The sequence below is a fragment of the Stylophora pistillata genome, chromosome 1 (genome assembly GCF_964205215.1).
Source record: "Stylophora pistillata chromosome 1, jaStyPist1.2, whole genome shotgun sequence".
Lineage (NCBI taxonomy): Eukaryota > Metazoa > Cnidaria > Anthozoa > Scleractinia > Pocilloporidae > Stylophora > Stylophora pistillata.
In genome coordinates this window covers 23,234,297-23,250,869 of record NC_142519.1, presented here as the reverse complement: position 1 = coordinate 23,250,869, position 16,573 = coordinate 23,234,297, and the positions used below count along the sequence as shown (strand labels likewise).

The following is a 16,573-nucleotide window of genomic DNA, read 5'->3' as shown; positions in this document are numbered from 1 at the left end:
ATTTTTAGCCCAAGGTCCTTATGGTGGTCAAACTGTGACTTACATCCTTGAGGACAAGTCGTTCATTCCACTCTTACGATCGTAGGCCAACTGGAATAGTTGAGGTCCACAACAAAAAGAAAAGCATGTCTATGAATTTCCAGTTTATCTGCTCAATTTTCACCATTTCTTTCGTTTATACGAATGTCGATTAACATGTTAACTGCTATAAAATTTTTTCAGGGTAATGTAAGTTTTGTATAAACGACTTAGTTACTTAATTTTGGCTCTTCGTTTGATAATTGTTATTTCTTCTTTTTCTATTTTTTAGCCCAAGTTTGCCAATTTTGCTGAAGACTTCAAGAATCACATTGAGGGATATCGAAGAATGTTCGACAGTGCTGACCCTCACCGGTTAGTTATTTGTTTACGAATCACTTGTCAATTGCCGCTGAAAAGAAAATGGATTTAATTACATCAGAAGGGCCATTATTTAAGGCGAAAAATATTTGTTACTGGTAATGCTTTGCTTTCTTTCTCTCGTATGTTTGTTTTTACTTTGGTTTTATGGGTGTATCATCCTCTGACAGAAAGTAGGTCATCGTGTATTTTCTCCGTCTAATCATACACTTAGTTGAATATTTCATTTCTAAATCCCCACAGTGAGCCGTTGCCTGAACCGTGGAACAGTGACCTGGATTCTTTCCAGAAGCTTCTTGCGTTTAAATGCTTGAGAGCTGACAAAGTTACCAATGCAATGCAGGTACAAGAATTGAAAAGTATAGCGAAGCCGGTGTTCTAAACATGTCATTTTTCCCTTTTTGAGACTGACTGATCGTTTTGATTTCCCTTTTGTCAGGATTTTGTTTCTGAAAATCTTGGCCAGCGATTCATTGAACCGCAGGTAAGTTTTGAGACCTTTGTGTTGACGGCGTGGTCATTTTATCTTACAAAATGCTATTATTAGAACTTATAATTTTAATCTAACTGAATTTTCCCAGACACAGCACAAATGCAAGTATTTTTATCAACTTTTGTTTTTCAGACGACAGATTTGTCTCTTGTATTTAAAGACTCGTCACCTACCACCCCACTCATCTTCGTGTTGTCAGTTGGAACTGACCCAGCCGCAGACCTATACAAATTTGCTGAAGAAATGAGGTTTTCAAAGAAACTTAGTGCGATTTCTCTCGGCCAGGGTCAGGTGAGGGGACAACTTTTGCAGTCTTCGAATGTTTTGAATCCTACTTTTTAGCAAACTCGTCTTCAGGTCCTTTCCCCTTCAAATGTGAAGTGTGAAATGTCCTTTGCACGAAATTTCATTTTTAGTGATATATATGCTTTTACTTTTCTTCGGTAGTTGAAAGAATTGAGTAAAACAATTAATCACCTGTGCAATTTCTAACGTAAGAAGAATGTTTTACACGCTTTTGTGCCCTAAAGTCGTCTTGAGGAAGTTGAAATTAGAAGATCTAATGAAAACACGAACTGTTTACGATTCACAGATTACCACCCCGCCCGGGTGTCGGCAAGACCGTAACAAAAGTCTACAAAAACAGTTAGTAGAAAGGAATTTACATCATAACGAGCTGTGTTTTATACTCTTTTTCTCTACAGGGTCCTCGTGCAGAAGCTATGATGCGCTCGGCCATGGAGCGCGGAAAGTGGGTATTTTTCCAGAACTGTCATCTAGCCCCGAGCTTTATGCCCAGTCTCGAAAGACTCGTGGAGAACATTGATCCAGACAAGGTTAGCAGCTATCAAGATTTTTTTAACGAACATCAGACAGCTTCTGTTGTTCCCAAAGACTGGTGTTAATTCCGTTTGTCTCCTAACAGGTACACCGTGACTTCCGCCTGTGGTTAACTAGCATGCCAAGTCCCAAGTTTCCTGTCTCCATTCTACAGAATGGTTCAAAAATGACCGTGGAACCTCCGCGGGGGATTAAAGCCAACTTATTGAGATCTTTCACTGGATTTAGTGACGAGTTCTATGCAAGCTGTAAAAGGGTTAGTTAAAAAAAAAAAAAATGGACTAATTACTGTTCACTTCATCTGTTCAACTAGTACCCTCTACCAGAATTTAAAATTTATTCTTTACACTCTTTGATACATATCCAGGAAGAATTCAAGTTCCTTCTTTTCTCGCTGTGTCTTTTCCATGGTGTCACCTTGGAGAGAAGGAAGTTTGGTGCGCTGGGTTTTAACATCCCATACGAATTTACCACTGGAGACTTGAGGATTTGTATCAGTCAACTGAGCATGTTCTTAGAGGAGTACGAAGAGGAAATACCATTCAAGGTAAATCCGTTTACTCATCCCTTTACGTTCATCGCCAAACAATCCGTTTGTCATCTCTAACATCAATAAAATCATTCACACGATACTGATGTAGTATGTCAAGTTCTTTTGAAGTCGGAATGTCTCTTCAGTTAGACTTAAAGGGAATGCTTGACAAAATTGAAGTTATCAGACGTAAAATTGTTTCAATTCATTAAAAATGAATTGAAAACATCCAGGTCTGCTATAAAAAGCTGTGTTTAAAATCCTGCACTTTATATCCGTGAAATGAGCTTAAAACCGTCATTTTGGCTAGACTTTTTCGCGGGCCACTGTGCAATGTAAAGCGGACATGGATGTCATACATCTCGTTAAAAGTAAGAAATATAGGCGTTCGTTTCCATCGGAACCCTCATTCATTCTTAGCACCTGTGTTTTTTACTATGCTTTTATACCTTTGTATCTCAAGTAGGAAATTTGTTTATTTTGCTTTTGTCGTGGCTTTTTTTCAGGTCTTGAAATATACCGCTGGCCACATCAATTACGGCGGTCGTGTGACCGATGACTGGGATCGGCGTTGTATAATGAACATCTTAAATGATTTCTACTCACCTGACGTGCTCAGCACTGAGCACAAGTTTTCCGAATCTGGAATTTATCATCAGCTTCCTCTAACATCTGATCACGAGGTATTTTTAGTGATGTAGCCAATTTTAATATCTACTATACACAAACTTCAGCATCATTTTAAAAGGATCAACGGATCGACGTAACTTTACCAACGAACCGGAGTGAGAGCATCCACCTGATAAAGACTTTACACTTCACTGTACTCTCATAATGACTGTAAGAGGATGTGGCATAGGGAATGGGGGGGGGGGAGGGGGGAGTTAGAGAGGATTTTTTAAAAGCCCGAGGCTGTTTAAGGAACGAATGACTCAGCACTTTCAGCATTTGAAATTCGCCAAGGCACCGATTACAGGGTAATGTAAACCTTTTCGTTTCCTCTTTTACATACACCCCTGGTTTGTTTGCATTGTCGTCAAGTCGAATGAGGCACTTCTTGCTGGTGTCAGCGACACAGTTCAAAAGATTTGCATCGATACAGTCTAAATTTATTGATCTGATAGCCATATGTTATCCAGTATTATCCATTTTTGTTTGCACTCTATGGAAGTTTCTGAAAAGACATGGTGGACTCACTCTCATACTTGATACTACGCTTCATTTCTTGTCAGCATTATCTTCGTTACATTCGTGGTTTACCGATCAACGACACTCCAGAGATATTTGCTCTTCATGACAACGCTAATATCACTTTTGCTCAGAACGAGACGTTTAGTTTGCTTCAAGGAATACTCAAGATGCAGCCACGTGCGTCATCTGGCGCGGGAAGGTCGCGTGAAGAGGTTTGTGTGTAATGGGATCTCCTCCAAGCCTCAGCGGCAGTCGAAAATGAAAACCACTGAATATTAAGCGCTCAGAAACAGCCTTAAATTGGTCATCTTGCAAATTTTCATCCAGCTGTTTTTTCAGCCGACAATATTTGAAAAATTGCAGGCAATTGTACAGTTGGAGGTATACGCTGTAACCGCAATCATGCGGACGTTGACTGCTATTACAAAAAAATTACAAACTACACAAACACAGTTTGCGTTTCCATGAACACTCCCAGTTGGATGAAATTGATCACATTTCTTATGTTTAGGTGATGGAAGAAGCTGGCCGCAATATCCTAGAGAAGGTACCTCAACCCATTTCTGTTTCCATGGTGATGGAGAAACACCCTGTGCGGTACGAGGAGTCGATGAACACCGTGCTAATCCAAGAAGTGATTCGATACAACAAACTGTTGGAGACTGTCAGACTGACACTAAATGACCTGCTTAAAGCGCTCAAGGGGCTGGTGGTGATGTCACAGGCTCTGGAGACAATGTCAAACAGTATTTTTATCAACTCTGTGCCGGAATTATGGGCCAGTAAGGTATGCGATCAAATTGGTATCTTCATAGGTGTGATAAATATTTGTTGAGCTAGAAGTCTGTATGGTGTGTAATTAATGCTATGTTCAGTTTAACATCCGTACATTTCTATCTTTTGCACCTGTTTCCTGTCAGCAAATGGTGAAGAAAGGATGCGTAATTATCAGTTATATGGGTTCCGCCTATTTATTTTAGCTTCCTCTTCATTCATTTCCAGGCCTATCCGTCGCTAAAACCGCTGGCGTCCTGGGTAACTGATTTGGTGGCTCGAGTTCAATTCATTGACAAGTGGATTGAACATGGAATACCTCCAGTAAGTTTGAATTACTTTATGCAAAATTTTTACTAACACGCCGTTATCTCTCCTAATAGTTCTGTTTTCTTGGCAGGTGTTTTGGATATCAGGTTTCTTCTTCCCTCAAGGATTTTTAACTGGAACTCTGCAGAACTTTGCGAGGTCTTCTTCGATCTCAATCGATGTGATCACGTTCGACTTCGAGGTAAGTCTGTTTAACTAGTTATTACTCTCCGAAAAAGCCATTAATTTTTTTTCGTATTAAGAACCAAGGTTTACTTCGTTTGCATTTGATCTTTCTCCAGGTTATGAGGAAAACCGAAGCTGAGTTAACCTCTCGTCCTAGTGACGGATGCTTCATTCGGGGTCTTTTCCTCGAAGGTGCTCGATGGGATTACGACAAACACGAATTGACCGAATCCCGACCGAAGGAGCTGTACACCGACATGCCGATCATTTGGTTGAAACCGACGGCGAACCGAGAGAAGCCGAGCAAGGGTATCTATGACTGCCCAGTGTACAAAACGTTGACCAGAGCAGGTACGTGAAACGAAACGCAGCGATCTCTGATTTTTGATAGGAGTGGTCTCTTTTTTTCAGTGAAAACATAACAAACTTCAATGCCATTACAACACCACACTACATGTAGTATTTTCAGTCTTTTACTGCGGCGTTGAAAATTACCGTCCACTTGAAGTCGACTACTGAATGTTAGACTTAGGGCCTGATTACATGAGCCGAGCTGGCCCGGTTAGCCGGGCTGATTTCTTTTGTTTTCACGCTTTGGCGAACACCAAAACAAAAGAAATCAGCCCGGCTAACAGGGCCAGCCCGGCTCATGTAATCAGGCCCTTAGAGACAGAGTAATCAGACGAATAAACTACAGAAGGGCGACCTTGAGGACAGAAAAGATTGACGCCGATTACCAATGACGTAGCTCTTTTCAGCAATTTTCCGTATTACAATAACGATAAGTGGGTGGTATACTAATTTTGATCAATCTTTTCTTCATTTTAAAGGTACACTATCTACAACAGGCCATTCCACAAATTTTGTTCTTCCAATTGAGCTGCCAAGCAGTCAGCTGCAACGCCACTGGATCAAAAGGGGTGTGGCACTCATGTGCGCTTTGAACTATTAAACTGTTTCGTAGAGTCGAACAAGCTACAGGCGTTTGGTTTTCGATAAATTTCAGACGACATTGTTGGGTTGAATATGTAAATGTTCCATATTTTTTGTACGTTGTTTGTGCCAACGTTTCTTTCGTGTGTTTGAATACCAGTTTGTGTAATGTATACAGACGGTTTTTCAAATTGAATCTTGTTCATAAACGATCTAGGAGGAACGTGACAAAATGTTTTGTAAATAGGAACTTTCACAACCAGTGCTACATTGTCAATTATGTTTGAATATTTGGTAAAATATTAAATAACATAAAATTTGACTTTTCCATTCATGTGCAATTTCTCAACATGCAACTTAAGCAAGTTCTTTAGTGGACATTTTATAATAACACTTCCCATAATAAGAGTGTATTGTTCAGATACCATGGCTGCCCTTGCACAACTGTTGACATTTTAGTGATGCATGAATACTTGAAATTTCAACCATAAGACATTTTCTCATGGGTAAACCTTCATTGCAACTGTTGTGAAGTGTCTCTAAAATGTGTTTCACAATCAGCAACACTTCCCACAACAAAACTTAGTGATTCAAAGTGGTAAGGGTGGTTTTTCCTCTAACCGGGAGGTGAAGAATGTACTTGCCAGTCTTGCAGCATACAGTGTTATTCAAAATGTTCCCTCAAGCAAAGATTGTTCAAAAAGCCCTCGGCTCATTGTTCAAAGTCTAAATTTTACGCTGTTCACATTATATAAAACATGATTCCGCAGTCCTCTTTTAAGATATTCCTGCACTATCTCATTGATCTTCTTTGATTTCAAGAGCTACATTACTCTCCTGGGCTGGTTCAGTCTTCTTTACTTTTCTAGTTTTCTTATAAGCCTTAATAGCATCATGTGCTTCTGCCAGTTCTTTGCACAACCCTTCCATATGTGCAGCCTGAAATGTGTGAATTAATAAGGAAAAAAATCCCAATGAATATGAATCCTTAAACTCCAATATGTGCAATAGACTTTTTCCTTCTTATTGCTATTTGAACATTTTAAATAAGTATACACTAAAACAGTGGATGAGGTTGTAGGTTCTGATTGGCTAATCAAACATCAAATTTCCTTTGTGCAGGATTTGCACCCAAAAATATCATAAGTATTGAAGGGTTAAATGAGTTAAAATCACCTTTTTGTGCTATATTTTCTTCACTGTTTTAGTATATACTTAAACAACCACTCACTGCAGTGTTGGTGGCTAGTGATGGATATTAACTTTGTGGCTTTGAAAATGTCAACAATTGGCCACCTCAACTTCAGTGAAAAGTTGTTAATTATCCAGTAGGTAGGTTGTGAGAATGAACAAACCCTAACCCTATCAGTGGAGGGTGTTATCTTGATGTTATACCAAATTCTGTTACTGGTAACTACTTAACAAATGCAAAGCCTGTAGAAGGGAGTTGAAGGATTAATTAATGATACCACAAATATTAGGTAAGTGGTAATTTTAATGATCAGGAGAATTTTCTAGACAAAATAAAGATCTTGTACACACCAAAGTAGAACTTTTTCTGGCAAGCAACTGCACATCATCAGAGTTGATTTGTGTTCTTTTTCCATGTCTGAAAGTAAAATATGGCGGTGCTCCATGGATCTAGAATGGTTATCAACATACACACCAACTCTCCATAACAAAAAGCAATTCTCTCTATCTCATATATATAGGTCAGAAAATCCCCTGGATGAAAGTTTATACTTAGGAACATGACAGTTCTTTACAAATACATAAATTATCTCAAAATCCAAAACAATTTGGCATTTTCTGCTTACCTCATTTTCTTGTATCCTGCACATTTTTCCTTACAGAAAAAGGAATATCCCTTCTTTTCAACCCTGTAACTGCTTATTTACATGTTACAGCCCAATTGTAAAACCATTTATGTCTTATGGAAGGGTGTGGTGAGTGCAATCAGAGGTATTTTAAGAAGGGTATATCAGTTGGTGAGATTCAATGGTGGGAGATGATGTAAAAGTTAAAACTTCCACTTTCAGATTTCCACTGAGGTTATATCAGTAGATTAGTGCTTATTTGCAACAACAAAGAATCATACCAGACAGATGAAGGAATGAGATCAACTTACTTTGCAAATAGTTCAAGATCTGTTGCAAAAGATTCTGAAATGAAATAATTTTCCTTTAATGTACTGCATAGTAGTAATTAACGATTATTCCACAAGCGTGCGTTGGATATGAGATGATAGATAGCCAACGAGGCATGTAGCGCCAAGTTGGCTATAATCATCTCATATCCAACAAGTACAAGTGGAATAATCGTTTTATTAAAAAAAAAAATGCCCCCAAGATACTAGACAAATCTTAGATTGACTTTATTTTGTGAGAAGAAACTGGATTTAACAATTTACAGAAATTAGATTATGGTATATTGGCTCATATACCATAATGGCTGAGCCAATAAAAAGTCTTGAACTGCATTATCCCATGATCCAGTTTTCAAAAATGAGCTATTATTCCACACCAAAAATGTAGAAAGCCTGGTTAATGAGCATATTTCATTCTCATCTGCCTGTGGTGGGTGGGGAAGAAGGCAGGGGGGGCTACAAGAGCTTCTTAGAGACCAGTTGTTGTTTATCGCTGGGGGGATTGATTAGAGAGTTTTGGCTGTGTCATGATTCACCTGATGCCCTAGTAATGCTCTGTAATATTCTTGTGATCCCACTTCATTGGCAGCAGTCAATTTTCTTTAGTTCCCCCTTCATACTTTGATGGCTGGGATTGATCCCCCTTCATTTACCCATGAAAACCATGTGGTCCCCACTTAAACCCTATCCCTCACCGGGTTCCTCCTGAGAAAGTAGAAGTATTTCAGGGGGGGAGGGGAGTTCTGAGTCTCAAAAATTTTGATGTTGCACGACTACCATATTTAATAGACGTACCGCATTGCTTGAAAGTCGTCTCTGTAAGGGCAGCAATGAATCTTCTGGAAAATTGTAGCCCTGACTCTTCACCTACATCGAAGTCAAACATGTAATTCACGGCTGCACACGAGAACAGACTTGCGAATTTGTTCTAAGTACAGTTAAAACTGACAAATTAATACACTTACTGATTAAATCTGTGATATTGTGGTGAGGAAAAACTCAAATATCGAAAAAAATGACAGATATTCATCGGCAACAACAGATCAGATGCTGGGGTGAGCGAAGAATCATTGCGATCTTCCTCGCTCGATCGAAATGAAACATACCTGCTTTTTCACAAATACGGCCTACGGTGTAGTGTAGAGCAGCTTTTAAACGCTGTGAAGTAAATTTTAAGATCAGAATAAATTAAAAACTTGAAAAGAGATTTAATCAGAGGAATCCGACCTGTTGATAAGCCAGGGCTTCATATTCTTCTTCCTCCAATTCGTCTCCTGATGCCGCCATAACTAAATTTCGCGCCTCCAGGTTCCAGTCTACCGCAGACGAAAGACATCCATTAGTTACCACTCTCCTTTATTTGAGTTTATATTTATACCTACTAAATGTTTGTAATGATTTCTTCGAAACTAGTTACAGAATTTGATACATTTTAAAAGGGAAGTTATCAGTAAATTATGTGGATTGGGTATTCTTTTATTCAAGAATCCCTATTTCTATTATCCTTGTGGCCTTCTATGACTATTGTGGCTCACAGACTCGATTCTTTTTCTTTCCGTGCTCTGAAGAGACAACTCACAATTAACACTCCGATTATTCTCTATTGTGCTAAAGAGAAAAAAAATCCTAAGAACAATGGGTGTCAACAAAAGGTCTATTGCTATGGTTACGCCCCGTTTACACGACTGGATTTACCACTTATCGAACAACATGGCGGCCACCACAAGTGAGTCGCCGTCCTCACGTTATCCAAGCGAAAAATCGGTAAAAGAAGCCTTAGATATGCTCAAACCTCCTGGCATTCTATCAAAGGTCAGTCCATCTTATCAGAAGTCTTATCTTTTGCTATAACTGTTATCGCAAAAATATAGTTAACTTGTATAAGTGAACGAAATATCACTAAATGTTATTTGTTTATCACTGGCAGGCTTACAACCAATTTCAACTTAAAAGATATCAGGTGAGTCCTTTTTCGTCTTTGTAAGTCAACTTCTGAACCTACCAAATTAGGAGTTTTCGGTTCCGATCCTCCTTCAATATTAACTTGAATTCTTTAGAGCAAGACTGCAACGTGAAATTAAACTTCTACCACCATTTGTGAAATTCCGTAATTTTGAGAAGCGTTGTGAGGTCCTTAGTAGCTTGAATGTAAGAGTGATCTCAGTACCTGTGTGAGCTCCTCTTTTGTGATCGAGTACCCGTCATTCTCTAAAATCCAAGATCCAAATATTCGAACTAAGTTTCTGTGATTTATCAGCCGTAGATATCTGTTCCTTACCAAGGATGTGGTGAAGTTTTAAGAGCGAAGCCAATATCCGACCATCTTAACTTAATGCACTTGTACTCGATTGAAAGGATTATATCAAAAAGCCAACAGATTACACCAAACAAGTGCAAAACAGCATAACAAAACTGTCGGGGTTTTCACGAGTAAATGGAAACATGTTTTCGCCCGCGGATGATAAGATATATAAAATATTTATATGATTAAGAAGTGTTCCTCGTAGGTGAGCTGTAATTAAAGAAACTGCAGAAAATAGGTCTGGAAAGAATTCAGGCATGGAAGGCATGTAAACTTGCGCGGGAAAGAGTTCCTTATAATCCCATATATTAATTACGCATTCATTTCATAAAGACTAAATATAAAGGTTTCTGTAGTAAATGGCTTGAACGTGGGGGTAACATGTGAAGGTGTAGTCTGATTGTCCGGGTGAGTGTAGTCCTGAGAAGGACTGTTGTCGGTGGTAGTGACTGACATTTCGACAACCTGTGCGGAAGTCATCATCAGAGTCAAGTGAATGATTGTTGTCAGTAGAATGTTCCTATTCCAGTTCATGTAAAATGATCGGTTGGTTTTGCCGTGATGTTATTGGTTGTAAGACTCAAGTGACGTAAGTCAGTCGTGATTGGTCTGTTTCGATCTGTCGGTAAAGTTGGGTCGTTCTTTTTCGGTTGTTTGTGATGTTTATGTCATGAATGAGTCGTTTGTATGGAGCGGGTAGTTGTTGACATCTGTTTAGGGGAGTCTGTTCTAAGTTGGTAAACCAGCTTTCCAGAGTCAGTTGTTGAATATAGTCAGTGCTGTAGGTTAGGCATTGCGCAGAGTCCCAGTCAATGTTGTGGTTGGTAAGTTGATGGTGTTCAGCAATGTGATTACTGACATCACCTTTCCTCGTCGCCCGTCTGTGTTCAGTCAGTCTTGTTGTGAGGTTTCTGCCAGTCTCACCGATGTAGGAGGCTTGGCAGTTGGAACAATTGATCTTTTAAATCATTCCCTGTCTGTTCCTCGGTTCGTCTTTTTCTTTAACGTTTGAGTAACAGTCAAATTAAAACACAGGATTAGCTTCATTTTGCCCGTACAGAATCCTCACAGGTTCAAAAATATTTAAAAATCATTTACTAACTTTGAGCCTATTGTATCGTACCAGCATAATGTTCAGAGAGAGATGAACCTAATTCAATCTGAATTTTTACACCCTTTTGTCCTATGTGCACAGGGTCTTGTTAACTCAAATAATATTAGATAATTTATAAAGAGGAAAGGAAGCTATGTGAGGGAATATAACATGCTGGTGGGCTCTGCATACTCTATGACTTATCAAATATCCATGAGTGTGGAACAGATCTCTACCCTTTGAGCATTCATACAGGAAGTCTAGACAAGTAGTTCAACCATTTGTAGAATTTGTATGGACTAGAAATAGTACCAAGGTGAGGGTTTGTTGCCAACCCTAAAATTGCTAAAATTTGCCAGCCAAAGTCATAGAAATGACAATATACATCATTCCAAGTAGAATTACTTCAGATTCTGTTTCAATGATAACTGAGTTTATTCATGACAATTAAGTATTAACAGTTAATGGCAACAAACTTATCCTCTTTATTCAAATAAAAATGGCTCCATTGTTTGTACTGAGCCCCTCAAAAAGATAATAGGACAAGAACATATTGTGCAAGAAAGCGATAGGAAGGTTATTGATATTTTCTGGAACACCTAGGCCATGCTCTTCAGATTTGCTTTGACTATTTATTTTATAGATATTTTTTGAAAAGTCACTTACTTTTTTCATTTGATGAATTCCATCTCACACATCAGCATACATACAAATTCTGATGCTAGTTAGTCTAAAAGGGGAAATAAAGTTGTTGTCCAGACAGATTATATTTATGATGATAATGATAGGGGATCATCACAAACTTGAAAAACAATTACCCCCTGGCTATGTTACAATGTAGCTCCACTCATGCTTGAGGAATAATTTTCAAAGTCTGTGCTGTTTGTTAAAATTCTTGTGATTTTCTCAGAAGTACATCCGTTGGTATAATTTGATAGTTGAGCACACTTTGAATAACACAATGATCTTTGGAATTACAGGCTAAGTTTGTGAAGTCTTACGTGAAAATAATCATTTGAGTGAGATTCTTCTCTCAGTGAACTAGTTTTTATATTGAGATAAGTTAACAGATATACAATCCTTACAGCAATGAAAATTAATAACGTAATCTAAGCTTCGGCTTCCTGAAAACTTTCACTTTCCTTGCATCAATGTGGTATGGGCAAGTTAAGATTTTTTCAAAAATTATTTCCGATCTATAAACTAGTGCTTTGTTAACATGTTGTTGTTGAAATGTAATTAAGAATTACGGATTCTACCGAGTGCTTGTATAAAGTAGTTTAAGACAACAACGAGTTTATGTAATGAAGTGTTTCTTACGTGATAATTACCATGAAAAAGGATCGCTTTCCCTAAATAGGGTTTCATCACGCTTGAGTTGTTCCTGTTCAATAGTCTGATAAATCCTGCAGGTGATTTACTTTACAACACAAAGCCTGTTGCCAGGCAACCGTTTTACATTCTTCATTAACTGAAAAATCATTTGATGCAGTTTCACAAACAACCAAAACCCAGGTAAATCGAAGCCAGACCGAAGCTCGTTCTTTTTTCTCCTCGAGATTCACGTAAAATGGGCGATTACCCCGGTAGCGGATACAAAATGTCTTCTTACGGTCTTAAACTTTACAATCCTCAAGAAACGGTTGGCCAGTGGACAGAATGCTGTAAGGTACAACACACCTGCGGGAAGAAACAGACTGTAATGTGTTATTTTGGTCGTGGTTTGGGTGAAGAAGCTAAACTCTTCTACTGTTTATTGATTTTAGCGCGAAGATGCGATCAGAAAGAACCATGTCGTCACTACAGGTGGAGAAGGTGTAGCAGATTCGTGGAAAGTGGAGAGGCCAAAATCTTTAGATCTTACACAAGACACCAGCTATTTCCTTGCCAAGACAGTGGTATATTTGATTTCATTGTTGCCTCACCAGTCCCGATATTAGTGAACCTTCCTTGTGCGAAATGTGAAACGTTACGTTATTAAGTTCATGTTATTGACAAAAATAATTCCCCGTTATCTGTTGTTCTAAGAACGGTTTATTAGCATAGACACAGCACGAAATTGATTGAATTTATGGTATTTGTTACTCAGTGCTTTCTGTTGATTATATGTGCCTTCAGTTTGCAGCGTATGTTGGTGAATAAATAGTGAATTTGCAGGCGCTTAGATAATTTGGCTTCAAGATAGATAATCTTAGCGTCTTTTTTTTTCTGAATATTTGATTTCGTACCTTGAATTTAAGAGACAGAAAATACACTCGCGATAAAGATATAAGTTTTTCTTACTTGTCTTGCAGCATCAAAGACCTTCTACCTACGATCGAATAAATCATGTTGTTGAGGGATACGATCAAAAACTCCACCGTGACGACAGAGAACACGCCAAATCACGAGGACTTAGAGTCAATAAAGAGGTAAGGTTGTGTTTTGTTTTGTTTTTGTGTTTGTTGTTTATTTTTACTTACTTCTCACTCGTTTGTAAAGGAACCTGTTCGGAATTTTTAATTGTCCGAGTACTTCTCATGATGAGTCCTTTATAAACTAAACAGTGTTGAATATTTAAAGTAGAATTGAGAGCGATAAACAATACAATACATTGGGTTTTTGATTCGGTCGGAAATTTGATCTTTTTTGAGAAATAGAGCATGATTTTGATATACCGGTGCGTAAGAAAGGAGAGGGGGTGCTTATTCGAGAGGGGAGCTTACTCGGCAGAGGGTGCTTATTAGAGAGTGAGCGCTTATTTAGGAAATAGCAAAATGGAATTCGTTGTTTTGACTCCCACTCAAATGTGTTACCCTTTTTTCGAAGGTAACTCTCACTTAAAAGCGAAAAGTTTCTCTAGACATATTCAGCTCGGTTGGAACACCACAATTACAGGGACACGCACAGGGGGTTTCCTTCTAAAATGAATCTTACTGTTATTGCTTATCGCCTTATTAGGAGATCAGAGTGCCAGTTCCCGCGCGGTCTTCTTCTATGTACGGTCATCCGCTCCTGAAACCTATAGAGTTCACAGACCGGAAACACGTCAGAGTGGAGATATGTAAAAAAGATTTCCTTCGGTTAGGAGGAACCAACATCGGAGATGCTGATTGATATGTCCTCCTTACATCAAAGAACGTCTTCCATTCACTCAACAGTCCAGGAAATAGTAATCTACGACGTACCTTGGTTCTTGCATTATGTTTGGAGCCGCGAAGTACAGGCCGCCGATTCGAAGATTGCGCGTAAAGTGGCGCGACAAATACGGGTCTGGGAACGGACCTGTAGTGAAATTCATTAAAAACGAAAATATGGCTCGATAATATAAATATAATCGCTACAACGTTGGTGATTCTTAAAAGTAGCTTGTGGTGACGAGTTGTACGTGTTGTATTATGTAGCCCAGTAATATAATGCTGACGTCCGATCTCAACCTTAGTAACACTGTAGACCTTAGCAATTCAGCCTATGCTGCTATTAAGGTATCGAATCATTCACTTTCTCACTTTCACTTTCTAATATTGAGTCATTTATTGAGTTATTTAGGTGTAGTTGCGATATTTTTCTATGGAATTTCTTCTGCTTAAATATTTGTTGTATGTACCCCAAGTTGCTCGAAAATGCATCGAATAAATGTGGCACGAATGTCAGTCTTCTATCGATGAAAATAGCTTGGGACGTCAACTGTTTGTTTCAATGTTCAGTAAGGTAACTCTGGTCTTTTCTAGTTGGTATACTCAGACTTCTTGTAGTCGATCTGTTTCTAGGCTTCTATTATTCTCTTCCCTTTAGTAAGTTATAAAGTCTGGTCTGTAGCGTTTACAACCCAGGCTTTCACACCCTCATCCTGTTTCGGATGAAATCCGGTCATACCGTTACCGTGTTCACGACCAAACAAGTTTAACGATTATGATACATCTATCATATCCAGATACGTGTGGTGTCTACAGATAGATCCAGAAAGAATGTGTTCCGTTAGATGTGCAGACCGTACATCGCTAACGCTCACCCAGTGTAGCGATGAAGACTTCCCGTCCAGAAAGAAACCCCTCTGACCCCTTGTTTAGGAAGGTAGTAGATTTCATTGAATATCCTGTTTGAGAGCTCGAGAGTGTCTCTACCCACACACATGTCAAAGATTACCTCTGCCTTCGGGTGTAGCTTAGTCCAGCCACATTTTGATTATAGTAGTGTTGTTTGGGGCAACCGCGATATTGGCCTATTTGAAAAATTGCAGAAGCTCCCAAACCGCACAGCCCGTATTTTACTGCATGCAAGCATAGAAGACGATATTGATAAGCTGTTCCAGGCACTCGGCTGCCTTAAAACTTAATCGTCAAAGGCTAACAGCCACCTCTGTTATGATCTACAAAACTTTACAGGGATTGACCACTGAATATCTACACGGTCTCGATTTGTATCTCAAAATGATATTTCTTCGTGCCGACTGGGGAATTCTGACAATAAACTGGCTCTTCCACAACCTAGCACCAATTATTGAAGAGAAGTTTTTCCAGTAGAGGTGCTATGTTGTGGAACAGCCTTCCCCATGAACTCCGATAAACAGTTTCTTTCAGAAAATTTAAATGTAATGCTTACAGCTTTGGGTGAGTTACAGCATCCTCGAAAAGATGCTTTAGTGATATGATCGATTTTTATTCTTATAATACTGTTTTAATTATTAGTTAGTTTGAGCAAGGCAGAATTACTGATTCCAGGATAGTGACACTTAAATTTAACTGAATGAATTTTACGGTGTATAATAGATAGATATCTATCTATGTAAGTCTTAGGCCTAGTTTATACGTCGCGCTACAGTCGAATTTAATTCAGACGAATTTAATTCGACTAAATTCGTCGTTCCGTCGACATAAACCGTGGCGTGGTTTTATGCGTCGAAATCAATACGGTCAAATTTAATTCTCTTCCACAATTCGAAAAGCTCGCCACGGGTCGCTGCGGGCTCGCCAAAATAAATTGAAATACATTAAGAAAATGTATGCATTTCATTCGACGCGACGCTAGTGCGAAGTTAAAACTGAAGACGCGTTATCGATATTTTATCCGTCTTACCAAGAAGGATAAAACGGCAAAGACGAATTTAATTTACCAGACGAATTTAATTCGTTTTAGACGTCGCGCTATCGTCGCATTTAATTGCTTGTGGGACCTTGAATTAAATTCGTCTGAATAGCCCATTTCCGAATTACCCTTCGCCTCATTTTTAAAACGAGTCCTGGTGCTCATTCACATGCAAATTAAACTCATTTTCACAAGAATGGTTGAGCACCAGGCCTCGTTTTGAAAAAGAGGCCAAGGGAATAGACACAATCGGCTAACACGTCACGTGGTTTGAATTGGGTGTTTACATCACAAAGCGTCAGAAAATGGCG

General features: G+C 38.8%; 4 protein-coding genes across 8 annotated transcripts in view; 3 read left to right on the top strand and 1 right to left on the bottom strand.

The window, feature by feature from the left end:
• LOC111331389 (dynein axonemal heavy chain 1-like) overlaps window positions 1-5,979 on the top strand; it is a 51,673-nt gene extending 45,694 nt beyond the window's left edge. For both annotated transcript variants that reach the window (XM_088745377.1, XM_088745366.1), the window contains 14 exons: window positions 311-393; window positions 643-742; window positions 839-883; window positions 1,025-1,183; window positions 1,597-1,728; window positions 1,818-1,988; window positions 2,100-2,279; window positions 2,771-2,947; window positions 3,497-3,667; window positions 3,967-4,242; window positions 4,458-4,553; window positions 4,630-4,740; window positions 4,841-5,075; window positions 5,555-5,979. In XM_088745377.1, coding sequence (XP_088601503.1) covers window positions 311-393; window positions 643-742; window positions 839-883; window positions 1,025-1,183; window positions 1,597-1,728; window positions 1,818-1,988; window positions 2,100-2,279; window positions 2,771-2,947; window positions 3,497-3,667; window positions 3,967-4,242; window positions 4,458-4,553; window positions 4,630-4,740; window positions 4,841-5,075; window positions 5,555-5,676 — 2,058 coding nt within the window. In that variant the 3' untranslated portion in view covers window positions 5,677-5,979. The remainder of the gene's footprint in view (window positions 1-310; window positions 394-642; window positions 743-838; window positions 884-1,024; window positions 1,184-1,596; window positions 1,729-1,817; window positions 1,989-2,099; window positions 2,280-2,770; window positions 2,948-3,496; window positions 3,668-3,966; window positions 4,243-4,457; window positions 4,554-4,629; window positions 4,741-4,840; window positions 5,076-5,554) is intronic.
• LOC111331388 (centromere protein S-like) lies at window positions 5,180-12,604 on the bottom strand. Of its 3 annotated transcripts, XM_088745447.1 has the most exons (9): window positions 12,530-12,604; window positions 11,865-11,928; window positions 9,806-10,011; window positions 9,031-9,119; window positions 8,910-8,961; window positions 8,599-8,670; window positions 7,786-7,819; window positions 7,200-7,266; window positions 5,180-6,596 (listed from the first exon to the last, which is right to left on the bottom strand). In XM_088745447.1, exons 4-9 carry the CDS (start codon window positions 9,088-9,090, stop codon window positions 6,456-6,458), a joined length of 426 nt encoding a protein of 141 aa, XP_088601573.1. In that variant the 5' UTR covers window positions 9,091-9,119; window positions 9,806-10,011; window positions 11,865-11,928; window positions 12,530-12,604; the 3' UTR covers window positions 5,180-6,455. The 3 variants fall into 3 exon arrangements, with proteins under 3 accessions (XP_088601573.1, XP_088601578.1, XP_088601585.1); XM_088745452.1 differs by lacking the exon at window positions 9,806-10,011; XM_088745459.1 differs by lacking the exon at window positions 12,530-12,604 and having other exon boundaries at window positions 7,200-7,298; window positions 11,865-11,929.
• Window positions 9,458-14,826, top strand: LOC111331387 (cilia- and flagella-associated protein 90). Of its 2 annotated transcripts, XM_022936493.2 has the most exons (5): window positions 9,458-9,615; window positions 9,731-9,763; window positions 12,965-13,096; window positions 13,493-13,609; window positions 14,139-14,826. In XM_022936493.2, exons 1-5 carry the CDS (start codon window positions 9,466-9,468, stop codon window positions 14,292-14,294), a joined length of 588 nt encoding a protein of 195 aa, XP_022792228.2. In that variant the 5' UTR covers window positions 9,458-9,465; the 3' UTR covers window positions 14,295-14,826. The 2 variants fall into 2 exon arrangements, with proteins under 2 accessions (XP_022792228.2, XP_022792229.2); XM_022936494.2 differs by lacking the exons at window positions 9,458-9,615; window positions 9,731-9,763 and adding an exon at window positions 12,738-12,867.
• Window positions 14,827-16,501: 1,675 nt separating this feature from the next.
• The window catches only part of LOC148741734 (uncharacterized), a 2,026-nt gene continuing 1,954 nt past the window's right edge, over window positions 16,502-16,573 (top strand). Inside the window, exon 1 of the mRNA XM_088745388.1 lies at window positions 16,502-16,573. This exon is cut by the window's right edge and continues 1,954 nt beyond it. Coding sequence (XP_088601514.1) covers window positions 16,568-16,573 — 6 coding nt within the window. The 5' untranslated portion in view covers window positions 16,502-16,567.